At 39.4% G+C, this 21,527-nt stretch overlaps 1 protein-coding gene across 5 annotated transcripts in view; it reads left to right on the forward strand.

Moving 5' to 3' along the window:
• The window catches only part of LOC131683907 (ubiquitin-conjugating enzyme E2 Q2), a 63,023-nt gene that overhangs the window by 34,660 nt on the left and 6,836 nt on the right, over positions 1-21,527 (forward strand). For all 5 annotated transcript variants that reach the window (XM_058966310.1, XM_058966308.1, XM_058966313.1 and 2 more), the window contains exons 3-7: positions 3,451-3,567; positions 16,696-16,977; positions 18,051-18,125; positions 18,210-18,501; positions 18,558-18,706. In XM_058966310.1, coding sequence (XP_058822293.1) covers positions 3,451-3,567; positions 16,696-16,977; positions 18,051-18,125; positions 18,210-18,501; positions 18,558-18,706 — 915 coding nt within the window. The remainder of the gene's footprint in view (positions 1-3,450; positions 3,568-16,695; positions 16,978-18,050; positions 18,126-18,209; positions 18,502-18,557; positions 18,707-21,527) is intronic.

Here is a 21,527-nt window from a genome sequence, read left to right on the forward strand (position 1 = left end):
GAGGAACATTGATCAATTTTTTAACAGTTTTTCGAATAACTTTCTTCAAATCAGGTAGACAAAACTGTTTCCATTTGGCCTGTGTTAAGCCAAAGAGGACCAAGCGCCATTTTGAGGTATATGATCTAAAATAACTATAGCATGCAATGTAACACTAGAAACTCCAATATCTATTATGTTTTGGGAACTCAAATAGCAAACGGAAGCAAGTAAGTCTTCTTTAACTTTCTATGTGAATGCTAAGTTAGCGAAAAATGAATTTTAGCACGAAAAATACAAGAAAAAAATTATGGCGCTCAGTTCGGTGTGGCTTAACGCAGGCCATTTTTAAAACAAGTACTGGTACCCGTAGATTGAAAACGTTCAAGTTGTTTGGTAATTTATTGCGTTAAATAAAATACATTTGTTGTAAACTTTCATTCGTTGCTTTCGAGGTAACTTTGATCAGCAAAATATGCGCATCAAAATAAGAAATAACGCTCCAAATGTTATGTAAATTGCATATCTGCAGGCAATGTTATGGCCCGTTATTGTGTCGTCTCGTAAGAAAACAAAATTGACTGGAAGGATACGGCCGACTTTTATCGACTTTATTCGAGAAAATAATCGAAATTAAATAGCAGTAAAAATCTCGAGCTTTTTAGATAAATTATTGGACAAAAATATTTACGGTTTCTAAAAAAGTGATTAGTTCAGTTGAAGTTGATTGATTTCATTAATATACAAGGAATTGTTTGAACAGATTGAAACGATGCGTGAAAGTTGTATCATTTTCAATTTGAACTTATGTTCATAAAAGGTACATTAAATGACAAAATAATCGTTGCCGGTAGATGCTAAACATGTTTAGAATATGGTTTGTATATTGTTTTGATGATTTTGTAAGAGGGAATCAACTTATCGCACGTTACTGAAAAAAGTCTCATTTGATCAAACTTATCCCGGTGATCAAAAGATACCCCGTTTTACGGAACCAGACACGATAAAATTTGTCTTCCTTCTTCCTTCCTTTTGTGAGGAAAATAACACTAAAAACTATACGGAGAAAACTACTTTTTTGAAAGATGTTCTAAGTTATTATATGGAACTCATAAAATAAAAACGGTTTGAGATACAAAGCTAGCATCTTCATCAAAGTTGCTCAAAATTGATTGCTCTAAAATATTGCAGAAGGAAGTATCATTCGATCTTAACTAGAATTTGAAATAGCGTCTACAATTTTGACATTTTAAGGACCACCCTATAACCGTTTCAACCAACAGATTTAGTTTGTCACGCACAACAAATGTTTCACTAAATCTTTAAATTCAAATATGAAATTTTAATTAATTGTTTCCCGCTAATTTCACTTCCAGGACCACAGTGCACTGTATATAGTCGCGATTAACTTTTTACAAACCCGAACCCGAGATGGTCAATTTTAATCATAACTGAACCCGATGTTTTAATTCGATCACATCTGAACCTGATCCGATGCCAAGATTCCCGCTAACTCTTAATCAGGTTTTTAAGAACATTTGATCTCGGTCATCTGCAAGTAATGCTGGGCCGTGACGACAGAAGCATTTTTTGCTAAATGATCTGTCGCCACTGAGTAATCAACTAATGAAAATGTTAATTTTGTGCGTACACTGCGAGATCACTGTCCTCATTTTGAAGTGCTTCAAGTAGCACACATCACAACACAATTGATCGTCGATTCGTCTAAAATTCGAACAAGCTTCAATTACAAGGATGCGACACCGATGCATGAAAATGGCTCAGTTGGATGGTTGGTTGGTTACTTGCGTGTCGAACGGCTCATCATACTCGCTGTACTGGTCGATGGGGAGTGATGTCAAGGACCTGCCTCCATTAGGCCAATCCGATGCACCGGAATATGCGATAAATGCACTGTTATTCAGCAAATCATTCAAGCGAGACGGAGCCAAAGTTGCGGTGTAGCTGTTGAGGTGAAGACACAGAAGAGAGCAAAAGAAAGGGAGACAATTATACATTTCTCTGCAGAAATCAAACAGGCTGGCAAGTGTACCCATATGCCAGCACTAGCAGGATGGCAGTGGTTCTGAGAGAGCTGAACATTATTTCGAATGGGACTAACTAACAGCCGTCTAATATTTTTGATCAACCGAATGGATTAAGGTTCAACTGAGAAAAACCTCAAAAAGCGACTCATCTTCGAAGACGAGAAGGTAGTTTTCCACTACACTCCACACAACGTTTATGAAAATCAATGTACAGAAAGCTTTTTTTGCCAACGTTATGGAGAAAAGACTACTTTTTTGTTTCCAAAGATGGCCGCTTTTCGGGATTTTCTCGATTGTACCTTAAGGGCAACGCATTGGAAGTGGCATCAGTTGGAGTTGTGAATATTTTCACTAAAGCAGTACGTAAGCATTGCGAGCTTTCCACGATGTTATGTTTGTTTATCAAAGTGGAAATAAAAACAGGGTGCTACTTCAAACAATCTCGTGGTCAAGCATAACTAGTGGTATATTTTGTTATGATTTTAATGATAATGGACTGAACGTCCAATTTACAATCAGGTGTAAAATCACTTTTATCTTTATTTGGTGTATCTATTGTAACTCGGGAACATCGACACCACACAACAAAAATATGCAATCGGAAATGAATAGGCCCTTTCAATAATCTGGAACATTATTCGGTTGTCGGCCATATGTATTTGGCTTACTTAAAACTTCTACAGAAGAGCAGACAGTTTCATGTTTCATTTTCGTGTGCGTGTGATTTTTTCTTATTGTGCCGTATAACGTCAACCAGAAGACTGCATCGTTAACATTTTTCATCCTTGATCAATTGCTGAAACTGCTGCTGCTGGTCGGGTTGAATGATGGTTGTGTTTATGCATATTCGATAACACAGCATTTCTTCTCATCGCGCTATCCGGATGGCAACAACAACAAAAACATCAAATTGTGATACAATACCACTGAATTCGACGAAATGTTGGTCGTTCAAAACAAGAATCGTTCATGGAACAGGCGCTATGGTTTATTTATAGCATGTTATGCGAGAATCAACGTCGATTGCAGTTTTGTTTACTGTTTGTTCAGCGACCTCCAACTCACGTGTCTTTTGCATCTTTTGTCCACTCACATAATGCGACTGTTATTTATTCCTTAGTAGTCAGTCATTATCCGCAATAATGCATAAGGGTGCTCTAAACTCAAGGGAACCTTTTTATTGAATAGTTCACTCTACCGGTCTATCATTGTCAACATAAATAGACATTATATATATCCTCGTAAAGCCATTTTTTCGGGGATTCCTCACCTGTATAGTTATTTTTATACTGAAATATTTAATATTAGATTCCTATCCAACAAGCCGGATCAAAGCAAAAAAAAAACTCATCTATTTATGTATTCCCTACATTTGCATTACGCAAGACACTATAAAAACTTTTCATTTATCCGTTTATTTCAGGAAACCTACCCCTCCACACCTCCAGTATGGTTTGCCGAAAGCGAAGAAACCAGTATAACGAATGCTGTACAAATACTTACAAACACCCGTGGCCACGATAATCATGTTATAAATCAGGTAGGTGACTAGGAACCGCCCTTACGTTACGTTTCATCCATACAGCTAATCCGCAGCCATCGCACATCTGAATTCAGCGCTCCGACGTACGGTTCGCTGCAGCGGTAAAACCACCACCCTAGTGGCTCATCAACCTGCAACGCAACGAAGCAACCGACAAAATATAGGTTGCTGCTCTAGTTGCGGTTTCAGGGCGTCCAGTCTAGTTCTCTGTAGAGTGAGAAAGTGATTCAATGTGTTTACGTCTGCATGCTTTGTTTTGTTGTGCCTTTTGTGCGCATCTTCTAGTTCAGAACCATCCGCCAGCGTTAATGTTATGGCTTGATAGCGCACACGGCCTACTTTGTATCTGCTGGGTTGCACTTGAGTTTCCTCGAATCACGGAGGATGGCAGTGAGCCTATTTTCGTTGCATCATCATTTTTATGAATGCGTAATTAGGGCTCCTGTTTTAAATTAATATGATGGAATCTCAGCACTGAACTAATTGCAGTGGCACTTTTCGTAGCATGCTGTTTTCGAAGTAAGAGTGGTGTGGAATCTATGCGCTCTAAGTTGGTATGTAAATTGTATTTTAACGTTATTATAGTGTGAGTTTTCTTGCTATTCTTTAAAAACACACTTTAATAACAATTACAACTTCCAAAAAAATAACAAATGATCATCTGATTATATCGGTCGATTATGCCTCTTCACCCCTTATTTAGTGTAGCCACTGTGCCGTAGAGTGTATACTTTTATTCTTTCTCAAAACGCATCCATCTGGAGCTGTGTTGTAATATGAATATGTAAAATAACAATAGTACTTGTGGAAAGTGTTTCTCGTGTATTACTAGACCGACTTGCGAAACGATTGCATTTCATTATGCAATTAGTCAGATCTTATGTTACACTGAATACTCTTCCATTGATAAATCCTAACCTGCCAACGGATTTGGATGTTCATAATTTAATTTGTGTGTGATGGTCTAGCGCTTTATTTGCTCTTTCATATTAGTTCGAAATTCAGTCGCTAGGGCGGCGCTGTTATCAACTTTTTAATGGAACGAGATAGAAAGATGATGTCTACGATAAAATTGTATGTGAGGTAAATGTCTTCTGAAGATAGTAACTTTGTAGGTCGCACAAATTTTGAAAACTGGCGCATTTTTGAAGACAATCTGCAAGTACAAGTTTGAAACAAAGCATGCTCTATCTCTAAACATACATGACCTACAAAGTTTGCATCTTTAGAAGACATATTTAAAATGATAGGACCTACGACTTTTTCGAAGACACCACAATTCTATCTATTTGTTTTATTTGTTTTATTTGGGAGCATGGAAATGCCCGCTGGAGCTGAAATCCTTTCAATCTCGCTCTCCAGCAGGCATAAAACCTCCTCATCTTTTGTACCAACAGATTACAAACATCCAAATGATACATATAAACGATTTACTATAACTAATACTACGAGTACAATATTTACGCTTACAAACTAACACTGAGATTATTATCGATATGACAGGGTATTATGGAACAATCGCTTTACAACATCTCGGGACAAGTGAAAATCAAAGACATTAGAACAACGATTGAATAGACGACGCATACTAGCAAATGGCTCATTATACCAGTAATTGGTCCTGGCATAAGGTATTCTTAAAAAGGGATGAAATCGAAGACTACGAGGTTGAATATTTAAATCCACATATTTGCATCTTTAGAAGACATATTTAAAATGATAGGACCTACGACTTTTTCGAAGACACCACAATTCTATCTATTTGTTTTATTTGTTTTATTTGGGAGCATGGAAATGCCCGCTGGAGCTGAAATCCTTTCAATCTCGCTCTCCAGCAGGCATAAAACCTCCTCATCTTTTGTACCAACAGATTACAAACATCCAAATGATACATATAAACGATTTACTATAACTAATACTACGAGTACAATATTTACGCTTACAAACTAACACTGAGATTATTATCGATATGACAGGGTATTATGGAACAATCGCTTTACAACATCTCGGGACAAGTGAAAATCAAAGACATTAGAACAACGATTGAATAGACGACGCATACTAGCAAATGGCTCATTATACCAGTAATTGGTCCTGGCATAAGGTATTCTTAAAAAGGGATGAAATCGAAGACTACGAGGTTGAATATTTAAATCCACATATTGTAGGAGATTAGATTAGATTAGTCTATATTTCCGGACAATTCGTGATTGTAGCAGATCAGCAATGAAAACAGCTTTAGAGACATCTCGTCGAACGGACAGCAGGTCGAGATTAATAAGTTGACAGCGGTCCTGGTAACTCGGGAGGTTTAGTGGATCTCTCCATGGAAGTCGACGAAGAGCGAAACGAATAAATTTGCGTTCAATAGCTTCTATGCGCTGGATATCGATTTGGTAATATGGTGCCCAAATAACAGCACCATATTCAAGCGTTGAACGAACCAGAGCACAGTAAAGCTATCTAGCTTTATTAAAAAGTTAATAAGGTGCCGGACAGCAATTTTTTCGAAGACACCATAACTCTATAACGAAAGATAATAACATGATGTTACAAAATAAGAAAAAAACCTGTTTTAATCCACCTAGCGGTGCAAATGTGCCTTTCTCAATCATGAACACGAGAATGTTTGCGTTGTTTATATTCATTGAAAGCTTTCAAATGCAAATATTACATTTTATTGTTATACATGGCATGACAAATATACAAGAAAAGAAATCACTATTCGAGTTCTAAAATTTTGTTAAAGAAAAAACAGCCACGGTAATATTGAACTGAAAAAAGGTGCGAAATCGGCAAAGTCCTAAAAAGTCGATTTTTATAAAAAAAAATTTCAAGATAACATAAAATCTCGACGTTTCATGCATTTTAATTGAAATTTCATGGGATCCCCCCTTTGAAATTTTTTTTTTTTTGAGTTCTGGCTTATATGAGAAATTCATATGTGACCGGACGATTTAGTCTATATTTCCGGACCCATATAAGCGATCCGTACGAAATTTTATAGATATCTGTGGGGATATTATAGCTATCATTTGGAACTAAGTTTGTGCAAATCGGCCCAACCATTTCCGGGAAACTGATGTGAGTTCGTAAATTTTGAAAGATGGCCGCTTTTCCCGGGCGCTTCCGGAACCGTCTTTGGTGGTCAATGTAGTCAACGAAAGTTTGTTTGGCCGTCGTTGACTGCAAATTTAAGTTGTTTGAGAGACATTTTAGCGAAATTTTTACCTTTTTTGCTTTCATCGGAGTATCGGTTTGAATCACAATTTGCTATGTGATCGCACGCCACAACCCGTAACTCCGGAACCGGAAGTCGGTTCAGGATGAAATTTAATAGCCATTTACGGGGATGCAACATGTTTCATTTGAGACTAAGTTTGGTTGATTCGGTCTAGCCATCTCCGAGAAACCGATGTGACTGTTATTCTGAATTTGGATACTTCCGCCGGGGCTTCCGGAACCGATGATGGTGACCAATGTGATCAAAGAGACTTTGAATGGCTGTTAGTGACCTAGTACTACAAATCTAAGCAGTTGTGAATTTTGGAAAAAATTTCACCATTATACATTCATTGCAAAATTTATTAAAATCGACATTTTCTGCGTGATCGTACGCATCACCCTGTAATTCCGGAACCGGATGTCGGATCCATTAGAAATTCAATAGCAGCCTATGGGAACGTTGCACTTTTCATTTGAGACTAAGTTTGTCAAAATCGGTTCAGCTATCTCCGAGAAAAATGAGTGACATTTTTGGTCACATACACACACAGACGCACATACACAACATACATACATACACACATACATACACACGCACAGACATACACACGCACAGACATTTGCCGAACTCGACGAACTGAATCGAATGGTATATGTCACTCGGCCCTCCGGGCTTTCGTTAAAAAGTCGGTTTTCAGAGCAATTGCAATACCTTTCTATTGAGAAAGGCAAAAAAGAATTAACTTTTAAAGTGGTCTGTTAAATTTTTCAGGATATTCACCACGAAAATTTTTTTTTGATAATTTTTCAACAGATTTTAAATTTTGTTTGGAGTGTTTTAGAAAGAAGAAATTTTCTTTCCAACGTTATGCTATGTTATGTACTTTTATTAAAAGTATTACAGTGAAGACCCGATTTTATCAGCACCCGATTTTATCAGACCCTGATTTTATCTACCCCCGATTTTATCGGCTTTTTGACCCGATTTTATCAGCTTCATATGAAAATTGATAGTTGGTAGTTTGATGGGCTCTAGCAGACGAACCAAGTTGAATTCGAGTAAATCCTTTCTTAATCATATTTTTCTTATCTTAGAGGTCCGAGATATGCAAAAAAATACAATTTTTTTTTTAAATTTTGCGCTTTCAGACCCCCTTAAGCGAAGTTCAAGCTAAAAGGAAAGGTTATGAGGCTATATCTAGGGACCAAAGAAGAATATTTTAAGAGCTTCAGTTTCTTAGAAAGAAAAATATATGTACCGATTTAATATCAATGTCCCCATTTTGTCAGCCTAAAATTCACCAAGGGTCTGTTGAAAACGGGTCTTCACTGTATGCGATTTTGGGACACTTTGGGTTTCGGTGATGAGCCTCAGGGCGGTGGTAGATAAGAGTGGGAGATTCGAGCGAGTGTTGTTTTTTTGATGAATCTCATGACTCATAATCATTAGATCGAGTGTTTTGGCGGACAGCTGGTAAGGGTGTTTCTACTTTCGATGGGGAGACATATTGGTTCAGGCTGGTCGAAGATTCTTTTGATCTTGGGCATAGTGATCGATTCATTCGATTGAGATGAATGGACTGTCATCTAGAAGAGATGATCGGACTGAGGGTGGGTGTTTTTATCTCTTAACTCGCTCGAACTGTCGCTCTGGCGCGTGAAGATAGTGTGTAACACTCGTCTATAACGAATCGGAATCGCTGTTTTTAGAAACAGGGACGACAATCTCTTACGGATGGAACCTCTTCCTTAAACGCACTGTTCAGCCACTAGTTAATGCTCAACTAGCCCAATATAATAAACTGCCCTCTCCTAGGTTGACGGGTTTGGCGGTATTGCAAACATCTTCAAGCATATTTGAGCAGACAACTGCTTTTAGATGGTTATTGCATTACGCCTCGATAGTGGTGCATCGAGGGGACCGAGAGGGCTTATGGGCCTTTTTATGTTTTGTGTTCTTTCATACTTTGCACCAGCCCAAACTAACAGTCAGCTAAGAGCCTGTGCACACTGGCGTGGCCGATTGGCGGGTCGCGGTGGATTGACTTTTTCTGTGGGCTGTGTTTGCAGAAATTGTTCAACAGCTTAACGGTTGTCTTCTTGAGCACGGCTCGCAGTGGGAGTCATTGTGTGTCGACCTCGTCAACGTGCACAGGTGCATTAAAAAAATAGCAGTTGAACTCTATTAGTTGTGTTGTGTTGTAGTAATTGTAGTTTTTAGTACTAGTGTAAAATTGTTATGTGCTAGTCGTATGTCTATCTGTGTATGCGTTCGTCTGAGTATTTGTGACATATGGGTCAGGGAATGGATGCAGAACTGGCTTATATGATAGTATAGTGGGTAATCCTTCTTGGGATCACTTTTTACCGGTGTTCAATTCGTGCATTCGATTACCGACGCACGTCAATCATCCATTCCCGGTCAGCATAGCATGAAAAAATTCTAACGGAATGCAATTGTCGTTAATGGTAAATATATTTAATTTTCTGGCATTTAGATGATTCCAAGTAGTTTTATTGCATGTTACATGCGTGTTGTTCAATTAATACTCAATAATAATACCAACTCTTCTCCGTGGGCTTGGCGGTGGACTCCAGACTGCACATTTTTATGCTTAGGGATTTGTAGCTTGGAGACCTTGGATTCTATTGGTTCCTAGCATCTAAGAGCGGCGCGTGCTTCAGTTGGTGGATAGAAGTGAAGGGATACCGTGACAACTGGAAAATTGAATTATTTTTTTGCTATCTATTCAACTAGATCCAGACCGATGCAATATCCTATAGTTGATGGTCCATTACATATAATCTAAATTAAATATCATTCAATTTGCACAATGCATTAAAACTTAAGTCAATTAGCCAAAGTACTCGGATCATACCAATTTAAACCCAAATCTAAAGTAAACATCATTCAATTGCACAATGCATTGAATTTAAAGTTTAAGTGAACTATCCAAAGTATTGGGATCATATCAAGTCAAATGTTCAAAATGTGCCGAGTAATTTTGAAGAACCATCATCCACGCGAACCAAACCGTCAAATAAAGTTGCTATGTTCCCAAATATAACCAACTTGGAATATGTCCCTCCCATTCTTTTCTTCTACTTCATTTGTCTGTTTTTTGTTTTTCTTCTATTAGTTTACTTTTCCACTACTCATGTAAACCAAAAAAGTCAGTCAATTTATACGCTTCTACTTAATGTTTTCATTTTTTTTCTTTTAATTCGACATGTTCTTTTTTGCTTTTATCACTATATCTTAATTTAGATTCATTATAACACTCACTAACACAATCAATTCCGAATTCTCTCATATACACTCATAATATCTCATTCAAAACGTACAAACGCCGCTAGCCTTCGCGATAGCACAAACCAGGTCACAAACGCGAACATGCAATTGTAATCATCCATACATACTCGCGATCTCGCCAGCAACCCACCGCTCGCGCGATCACGAGTCGGTCACGTTAGGATATCCCTGCCCTCGTTCTTAACAACCTAGATTCATGTCTTCAGTTGGACCAATAAAAATGAGGCTCATATTCATTAGACAACACATTCCATGGAAACATGGCAGGGAACTCTAGTGTTATGGGGGAATTATCTTCTTGTACCTGAACCGTACACTAAAACTAAACAACAAACTCACGGGCCACGCGATCATTCACGAACACACGCGAATATGCATATGGCCACACAGTTACAAAAACGAATTTAAACACGCAAAATAACATACGTTCTGGCATACGCGACAAACACGTGAACATGCAAGGGCTTGAGCTTTTCGCGATCTTCCACGCACATCTACGGTTGTGGTCTTACAAACTTGATAAAACCACGGGAACTTTTTAACACTTATAAATTGGCATCACATAATCACAAAATATATACATTAGCTATCAAACCTTATGGAAAAACATGTTGTATTTATTTCTGAACAGCCAACAGTAGTACTGTTCAATGCACCTTTTCATCACATTCTGCAGCGCAATTATTCGTCAAGTATAAATCAATCCATTAACCCTACCCCAACCCACACCCTGTTCCTCTCCCATGGCGTTTTGGTGGTCCGCATAGACTATTCTGCCATTACCCCTCCTATCATCGGCCTTGGACTGACTTGCGCTCTCATTGCCCCACCAAACGCTGCAAAATGAAAATGAAACTAGCCCAATATAATAAACTGAAACACGTAGTTTTTTAAGAAATCCAATCCGCGCGTACCACATCACCAAACACCTAAAAGTAGTTTAGATGCATGAAATATCTATTTTTTCTGTAGCTAATATATTTTCGTTTACTCAATCGTGTAGAAAATCTCTTTATCTTTCCACTTTTCAGATTTACTCTGCCCTAACATTATTCGTGAAAACTAAAAATAATCTATACTTGTTTTCTACCTTCATCTTTCTTGACTTATTTTTCTTTTATTACTATATCTTAAATCAGCTTCATACTAACAATCAGTAACATCATGAATTGCACATTCTCTCATATACACTCACAATCTCTACCCTTCTAAACGTACGAACGCTCGTGACCTTCGTGATAGCTCAAACTTGGCCACAAAGGCGATCATGCAATTGCCATCATCCACATATCCTTGCTCCCGCGATCTTGCCCCGGTAATCAATTGAATGTTTTAGCGTCTTTCAGACGTTGTCTCAAGCATTAACTCACATCATGAATCAGTCCCGTCCGGAAATCTCTACCCTCGATCTTTACACGTTCCATGGTGACATGACCGGGAACTCTAGTTAAATGGGAGCACTCACTCTCTTCTGCATCTGAACCCGTACACTGAAAATTAAGTATCAGTACACGCGACAAACAAGTTAACATACAAATGCTTGAGCTGTTCGCGATCATCCACGCAACCTACACCTGTGATCTCGCTAACATGATAACACCCCCGGTGATAAGGTGAACGTCTCAGCACTTATATATTTTCAAACGCGGTCTCAAGCGTGAACCTCCAAACTCCTGCGCTCGCGCGGTCATGAATCGGTCACTTCCGGAAGTCTCTATTCTCGGTACCAGCAGTCTAGACCCATGCCTTCAACTGGACCAATTAAAAAAAGAAAGCTCTCATATCCACTGGGCAACACGTTCCATGGCGACGTGACCGGGAACTCTAGTGATATGGGGTAACTCACTCACCGAAAAGTAAATATCAGAACGATGGTCCGCGTGGCTTTCCAAGAGCACACGCAAATATGTGATTGGCCACAGGGTAACGGAATCGAATTTATTCACGCAAAATAACATACACGCGAGCACACGCAACAAACACGTCAACATACGAAGGCTGAAGCCCTTCGCGATCATATACACACACCTATGCCCGCAATCGCGTAAACTTTATAACACACACGGTAATAATGTGAACGTTTTAGTACTTACAATGTTACAAACGCGGTCTCAAACGCGAGCCCTGTAAACGCACGCGATCATGCATCTGACACGTCCGGAAATCTTTACCGTTTATTCTAGCAACTAAGGTATATACATTCAGTTCTACCAATTAAGAAATAAAGCTCCATGGTGACATGACTGGGAACTCTAGCGATATGGAAGAACCGACTTTCTTCTAGAATCTGAGCCGCACACAAAAAATTAAGTATTAGATTCACGGTCCGCGCGCGATCGTTCTAGAACAGATGCGAATATGCAAAAGTCGCACGGTTATAAAATAGAATTTATATACGCGAAGTTACATACCCGTTAGCACACGCGACATACAAACGCACACGCGATCGAACACGTTAACGCACAAATGCTCGAGCCCTCCGCGATGATACACGCAATCGCGAAGTCCCTACGTCCACATACCTGAACCGTACAATGAATATCACATTCAGAATCACGACCCGTCGCAGATGGCCTAAAGCAGTGTTTTAGTGGGCGCCATTGCCTGTCTTGTCTGCAATTGTATATGTGATTCTGACGGGGAGCCCTTCCGAGAACCTAGTTCTATAGCTCCAGGATAACTCTCGAAAAAAAATAAAAAATAAAAAATTTCGACAAGCTACTCGGCGACCAGGCTTTTTGTAGAACGTTTCCAGAAAAAACACGATTTGCCGTGTTAACTTCCATTCAAAAATTACTTAACCGATTTATTTCAAACACATGCACATTCATGTAAAAAATACCTAACCGCTTAGTTGAGTTTTCGAGATAATTTTTCGTTTGAGGGTTTATTTGAAAAAAAAAAACATTTTTCACGAAAAATCCGCCCATTTTTTGAGTGAAAATCCCCCGTAAAGGGGTTACTTACCTTTTTGTGCGAAAAATGTCAAAAAAGTTTGAATTTACGTAAAGGCATAAAGTAATGATTTCATTGCATCAAACTTGTAGTATTTTGGTAGTACACTTTTCAGTGAAATAAACAAGCATAAATTTATAAAAATATTTTGATAATTGGCAAAGTTATAACTTTTCCCCAAAACCCTTTTTTATATATGATCACGATTGAAAACCAATATATCAATTAAAATCCCAAAACCCAAAAAATTCCATTAGTAGGGGAACCTATTCGGACCTACTTAAGCAAATTGCCCTTTTAGCAGGGATGTTATGCACCTCAGAGCAAATAAAGAGAAGAATAACAAACGCTTTTTGCACTTTTCATGTGAACCACCGCTCTTCTCTTTCACAATAAACCTCTTCACTCCGATGCGTGTTGCCCCAAACGTGTATTCTACTCCATGGCTGCACGCCACAAAGAGTAGAAATAAAGAGGCTTTTTAGTGTGTATCTTGGTCCTACGCGCACGTGAGTAGAGAAGGTAACCAAAAAACATTTTTAAAACGTTCTTCTGATCAAACTTTATCTGAATTGTAGTTTGATTCGCCTTCTTACCTGCTTCCCAGTGAGGAGAGGCACAAAAAAGTGGCTCTTCAAGGTGACTCTTTGCACGAAATTGTGCAGCTCTTGGTGCACAGATCTTACTCTTTTTCGTTTTCAAGTTTCTCTTTGTGCGGTCGTTCTGCACATCGCAGTGTTTTTGTGCTGCTCTATTTTTAATCGGTGTATTTCACTCTTTGTGGCTCATTGTGTGAGCAAATAACAAGCCTGCCTTTTAGGTGAATAGATGTGAGAAAAATTTACCGGTCAAAGATCCTAATTGTTAGTTTGAAACCTCAGCTACATTTTGATGCCATAAAAGGTTCATTTGCATCAATCAATGGCCGCTAGGCGAGGATTTGCAAACCTCTACGTTTTTCCATCCTTTTACAATGTAGGGGTAATTCGGACCTCCCTACGGGGCAATTCAGACCGTAATTTTTCTTTATTTTTTGCAATGGAATTATGTTTACCTATAAAATATTTATAAGAGAGACCCCTTAAAACCAAAAAAAAAAAAATCCTTTACAAAAACTTAATCTGGTGTGTCACAGCTGTCGATTGGCGACTCATGTATTTTCTTTGTTGTGACGTGTGCAATGGTGCGCGCAGCCGCAAGCCGCTGAACGGTGGTTGACGGAATAGGGGGTCCGAATAGCCCCATTCGCTCATTTCGCACAAATGTGGTGAGCGTTTCGAAAATATTTTTGTTTTCACCCAAACAAAAATCATTCCATAAAATAGGAGCCTCAAGCTTTCCAAAACACTTGCCTTATATTTTTTCACTTTTATTTGTTGCTTTAATCACAGTTTTTCCATTATAATGATTTTTGTTTTGAAAATGGCATTTTCTGAGAAATCGAGAGGGTCGAATTACCCCCACTGTCTTAATAGCCCCGGGTTCCCCTATATATGAGTATTCCTCTTACCTTAACGATTAGTTGAATAAATAATATTTTTTTCTACATTCGGGAACGTTTTTCCTAAAAAAATCGTTGCTTTAATCTCTAAAAATTCTCATCTACAAAACAAAAATGTATGCATCATAAAGAAATCGTTAAGGTACGAGGGGGGAAGGGTTGCTTCTCTAATCTTCCGGCCATCACATCACTTGATTTGGTATTCTTAGTATGTATAACAAACATAAAGATGTGACACAAGGTGCTAAAACCGCACAAAAAACCTGTCAATCCTATTTTTCATTGGATTGTCTGCTCTAAAGATATTACCAAGGGCCGATCATAAATGATGTCGCGTATTGACAGTTGGGGAAAAGCCATGAATTATCGAGAAAAACCAAAAATTTGAGACATACTAATGGAACGGGGTAATAAAACCATCAGCAATTCCTAGATTTTTTTTCGGCGAGACATTGTTTATGAATGGAACCCAAACAAACAATATACCATAACGAATGTCACGTAATCATCATCGGCAGAGCACTGGGATCAAGTCCAAGTTCCCCTGGGTCGTGCAAATCTGAGAAGCAACCTCATTTTCGGCACAGGGAACAGACTTCCAGCTCAAGCGTAAATGTGGAGTAAAAGGCACATCTAAAGGTAATTGAGAGGTTACCACCAAAGGTGGTTCTGTCGTCATTCCGTTTAGTGCGTGAGTGTTACTGAATTGATATTCAAGTGATCGTCATAATTATTGGATATATGGTGGTCGTAATGGTATGGCAAATATTTGTTCAAAAGACAAAACAAGTATTTTAAGCTTGTTTGTTCGAAACTGGATGTCTGTTCTCTGTAACTTAGTTGTAAGAATTAAAACTTTAAATTATTTTTGATTATCACACAAAACAATCATTAATACACACTAGAACAGGCATAATAAATGGCAGAATTCATAGTTACAGGGAAATTAGTATTCGTGGACATTACGATTTTCAGCGCTCTCTAAATTAGTTAATAGTCGATTGATCCGCTTCAGACCTAGGGGACCCAAGAGGAGATCAGGAACAAGACAGAAGCGAAATCAATGCGAAGTTTTAATTGCATCACTGACGATTTAACACACATTGTTAGGAGCTTGATACATTGGACTAGATAAAATAGTGGACTTGACGTTACACACTTCGAGACAAACAGGCGCAAAATTTAGTCCTCCCCCCGAGGACCGGTGTTTCCTTGGAGGGCAGTTGCTAATTCGTCCAATTTTGCAAATTGTGTCTCGCGGGACGGATCGAGATCCCCTAAGCTCTAAGCTGCAGTTCCATCAGCTCGCTCAAAAAAAATCATCCAGTCCAGAATTTAAACTACAGACGTTTGCAGCGGGCTGGTTTTTCCACACATGAAGTTAACACAAAACTTTAAACGCAACGTGCTTTCTCAAAAACTATTCGTCCGATTTTCATTTTTTTAATTGTTTGCATTTGCATTATCGCGTACTTAAATGATTCCTTTTTCATCCAAACATTTTCGATTCTTTGCAATTAATTTTTGTTTAAAATTTTGAACACTACAAAACTCAACTTTTTGATCAACATGTTTTTCCTCTAGTAATTTTTCTTTAGAAACCGATCCGTTCAAATACACCACAATACATTTCAGTTGAGCGGTTCGGCTTGGAGAGGGTTTACCGCAAGCCTCTGCCAAAAACATGCTTCGGGGGATGGGCATTAACCCCGACAACATTCAATATTTTTGTTAAATCAACTTGTTTTTTCTTTCTTCAATAATACTGACTTTCAGTTTTGCATAAAAAACTTAAAAAAAAATCATGAACTTAGCTCACTTGTTCGCCACAACTTTGTATATAACCCCTTAAGGGATCTTAATAATGTGCAATTGTGATTGAATCTGATTTTATCGTTTTTGCAGACTTATCTTATGAATTATGCATAAACTTGTAATGGAACAGACAAAAGCTTTAACTATATGTGCATACCTTACCAACCTACAAACATACATATATGAATTTCCAAATAGTATCCTTCGTTATAATTATCTCACACAGCATCAAACATCGAAACTGCCAACACGCAATTGGACACATTCTGACAGCAATCCAATCTAATCCTCAATTTCCCCCCTAAAATCTTTTCAGGTCGACATACTATTACGTGAACTCTGCCGGTTACACACAGTTCCGCTACCTCCCGATTTGGACAACCTAAGGATACCGTTCCAACCTCACGCACCCGGTACACCCTCACCCCATCAGGCGGCTCTGCAGGGGGCCCGCCAATTGCACCAGCAGCAACAACAGATCGACGAGATCGATTCGGACTGTGATGACATCGAGGATGTGGTGGGCGAAAGTGATCAGGAAAGCGAAGGGGAAGAGGACCTTCCGCTGGAAATGGACGACGGTCGAAATCCTTCCAAGGTGAGGCATGGGCGGTATGGGCGAAGCAAGGTTCGCTTTACACTGTTGACACATTTTCTGCCTTATCACGTGACCTGTTTCAAAGTTGCATATATTCGTTGATGGTATCATCATCACCTGTTCCGTCGTTGGTTCGTTCGTCTGGTTGCTGAAGGCCATATACCGGCAGTCGACAAAAGCTCATAACTGAAACCCGACCAGCTCATAAATAAAACAATAGTCACCAGCAATTATCATAGACTTGTGGTGTGGCATTTCTTCTCGGTAATCAGTGAAGGGTAGCTGTGCAGAATAGTTTAATTTTGCAACTTTTGTATGAAGTATCATAATAGAAGCATTTCTTTGTTTTATTTTTGCCGGTATGGTTCACTTAATACTGGTGCAATGTGTACGTACATCAATGAAAGTATGTTGAAAAATGGCAATCGGTCGATACGTTTGAAGTAAGGGGGACAGGGTGTTTGAAAAAAACGTGACAGGAAAGAGGTGTTATCTATAGAAGGTATTGAAAGGCGAGAGTATAGAGTTGGCGGCACTAAATCTTTTGCAAATTTTCCGTGACTTAATTTATGATTAATCGCTTTTAGTATATAGTTCGTTCATTCAACAGCCATACAGCAAGTCAACTTTTTATTCTAGATTTCGACGTTTCATTGTACTTTCAAGTGCTGTATTTCATTCCCGTTACTTTCCTTTCCGTGTCAGTAGGGCATCGGTCTTGGTATCCTTATGATGCTCGCATGATTATTGAGCTTGTTTTGTCCGCGAGAATTTACACTAGATTATACCGCACTCTCTATCAGTCTGATATGGGTCATTGTGAAAATCAGTAGAATTATCACTCTTCTGCATCCCGAACCAAAGTTGTTTACATGGGGGCGAAAATGGCTTCTAACCTGAAAATGAAGTGAATAAAAAGGTGTTTGCATGGGATGATTAGCGAATTGTATATTGCCTGTCTGCTGATTACTTACATATTTCATTAAATTTCGACTTTACTATATACTTCCAATGAGATTGAGGCAATCCTTTATAAGACGCTTGTTCATTTCATGTTTGTTACCCATTTACAGAAAGATGAGATGGAAGTGGAACACTTAGCGACACTCGAGAGACTACGACAAACTCAGCGGCAGGATTATTTGAAGGTTAGAAGCACTAAACTCTCTGATTTGTTCTAATCCCTCACTAACGACACAATTCCTTCCCTATCGCACCGACGATTAAAACAGGGTTCAGTATCCGGATCAGTTCAGGCCACCGATCGGCTGATGAAAGAACTGCGGGACATCTACCGTTCCGATTCGTTCAAGAGCAACATGTACTCGATAGAACTGGTCAACGATTCGATCTACGAGTGGAACATTCGACTGATGTCCGTCGATCCGGACAGTCCGCTGCACAACGATCTCGTGTTGTTGAAGGAGAAGGAAGGCAAAGACAGCATCCTGCTCAATATAATGTTCAAGGAGACGTATCCGTTCGAGCCTCCGTTCGTGCGCGTTGTGCATCCAATAATTTCCGGTATTCTCGAATGGCTTCTCAATGTGCAGTATGACTGATTTTTATTCCAATTTTAGGCGGTTATGTTTTAGTGGGAGGTGCAATCTGTATGGAATTGCTCACAAAACAAGGCTGGAGCTCTGCGTACACCGTGGAAGCTGTTATCATGCAGATTGCAGCCACGCTAGTCAAGGGCAAGGCGAGAATACAATTTGGTGCAACAAAGGTAAGAAGATACTCTAGACCAAGATTTTTAAGGTACATGACACTCCACTGGAATGAGCGTAGGAATAGAAACTTTATGTACTCATAGAATAAACTGTACACGACTTTGACCCTCTTTGAACAATTGGACATCTTTATTAAACATGTATTACACAGTAGTTGATTTCAAACATTATTATTTTAACCATGTAGGGGAGACCGAGGAGGGTTGAAACAATTTTTTGTTTTATTAGATAAATCGACACTGTCATCTGATGATTGCTCATTTAAATTTCTCACTTCTGTTCATGCTTTATCAAATTACATCAGAAAAACTGTTACAAATCAATAACAATCATCAATATATTGATTTTTGTAAGTGTTCTCTTTGGTTAAACTTTCCTCCTACCGTGGTAAGTTGAAACTAAAACACACTTTGTGTTTCAATCGAACGGCTGATCAAACGTGATGTCCTGTTCGAGCAGAAGTTCTGTTTATGCCGATGAGACACAGTGAAACCGAAACTTGTCTTGGCTTAGCAGGCCTATGCGAAAGCACTATGCTATATTTCACCCTAAGGAGGAAAATTTGGTAAAAACCAAAATTTCTCATACTAAGTTGCGTTTCGGCTTCGCCTCATCAGAAACCGACACTAACGTATTGTCGGAATAGATTAGCGCCGGCTTGACGCAAATCCCTTAAAACTAAAACACACTATGTGTTTCAATCAAACGACTGATCAAACGTGATGTCCCGTTCGAGCAGAAGTTCTGTTTATGCCGATGAGACACAAGTGAAGCCGAAACTTGTCTTGGCTTAGCAGGCCTATGCGAAAGCACTATGCTATATTTCACCCTAAGGAGGAAAATTTGGTAAAAACCAAAATTTCTCACTAGGGTGAAAATTTGTTGGTAAAAACCAGTCTTTGTACAGGAGGGCACAAATCCTTATTTCATACTATGTTGCGTTTCGGCTTCGCCTCATCAGAAACCGACACTAACGTATTGTCGGAATAGATTAGCGCCGGCTTGACGCAAATCCCTTAAAACTAAAACACACTATGTGTTTCAATCAAACGACTGATCAAACGTGATGTCCCGTTCGAGCAGAAGTTCTGTTTATGCCGATGAGACACAAGTGAAGCCGAAACTTGTCTTGGCTTAGCAGGCCTATGCGAAAGCACTATGCTATATTTCACCCTAAGGAGGAAAATTTGGTAAAAACCAAAATTTCTCACTAGGGTGAAAATTTGTTGGTAAAAACCAGTCTTTGTACAGGAGGGCACAAATCCTTATTTCATACTATGTTGCGTTTCGGCTTCGCCTCATCAGAAACCGACACTAACGTATTGTCGGAATAGATTAGCGCCGGCTTGACGCAAATCCCTTAAAACTAAAACACACTATGTGTTTCAATCAAACGACTGATCAAACGTGATGTCCCGTTCGAGCAGAAGTTCTGTTTATGCCGATGAGACACAAGTGAAGCCGAAACTTGTCTTGGCTTAGCAGGCCTATGCGAAAGCACTATGCTATATTTCACCCTAAGGAGGAAAATTTGGTAAAAACCAAAATTTCTCACTAGGGTGAAAATTTGTTGGTAAAAACCAGTCTTTGTACAGGAGGGCACAAATCCTTATTTCATACTATGTTGCGTTTCGGCTTCGCCTCATCAGAAACCGACACTAACGTATTGTCGGAATAGATTAGCGCCGGCTTGACGCAAATCCCTTAAAACTAAAACACACTATGTGTTTCAATCAAACGACTGATCAAACGTGATGTCCCGTTCGAGCAGAAGTTCTGTTTATGCCGATGAGACACAAGTGAAGCCGAAACTTGTCTTGGCTTAGCAGGCCTATGCGAAAGCACTATGCTATATTTCACCCTAAGGAGGAAAATTTGGTAAAAACCAAAATTTCTCGCTAGGGTGAAAATTTGTTGGTAAAAACCAGTCTTTGTACAGTAGGGCACAAATCCTTAAATTAAGATTATCCCCTAAAAGGACAAAACAATTTGTCAGTTTATACGTAGATATATTTCCTGATTATACGTCATATTAACATGATTTAATCTGTTCCACAATATTCCGCCGCGTCACTCGGTCAGTTGCTGCTTGTCTCCAACCTCTCAGGTGCCCGATACTCATCAGGTTCTGCTCCACTTGGTCCAGCCACCGGGAACGCTGCGCTCCTCTCCGTCTTGTACCTGCCGGGTTGGAGGTGAAAACCAACTTGGTGGGGTTGTTATCCGGCATCTTCAAAACATGCCCCGGCCACCGTATCCTTCCAGCTTGAGCTACTTTCCGGATACTTAGCTCACCATAGAGTCGCGCAAGTTCGTGGTTCATCCTTCTCCTCCACACGCCATCCTCCTGCACACCACCGATGATCGTTCTCAGCACCCTTCTTTCGAAGACTTCGAGTGCTTGCAGATCCTCCTCGAGCATTGGCCACGTTTCGTGCCCGTAGAGAACCCCCGGTCTAATCAATGTGTTGTACATGGCGCATTTCGTACGGTTGTGAAGCTTTTTGGATCTTAAAATTTTTGTGGAGCCCATAGTAAGCACGACTTCCAGAGATAATATGCCTTCTTATCTCCCGGCTGGTGTTATTGTCCGCAGTCACCAATGAGCCTAGATAGATGAACTCAACCACCAAGAACTCGATGCCGTCGATCGTAATACTACTGCCCAAGCGTTCCTTATCGCGATCGGTTCCGCCAGCCAGCATGTACTTCGTCTTAGACAAATTTATCTTCAGTCCTACTCGTGCTGCTTCGCGCTTCAGTCGGGTATACAGATCTGCTACCGTCTCCTACCGATTATGTCCACATCGTCAGTGA

Source organism: Topomyia yanbarensis, chromosome 2 (genome assembly GCF_030247195.1).
Source record: "Topomyia yanbarensis strain Yona2022 chromosome 2, ASM3024719v1, whole genome shotgun sequence".
Taxonomy (NCBI): Eukaryota; Metazoa; Arthropoda; class Insecta; order Diptera; family Culicidae; genus Topomyia; species Topomyia yanbarensis.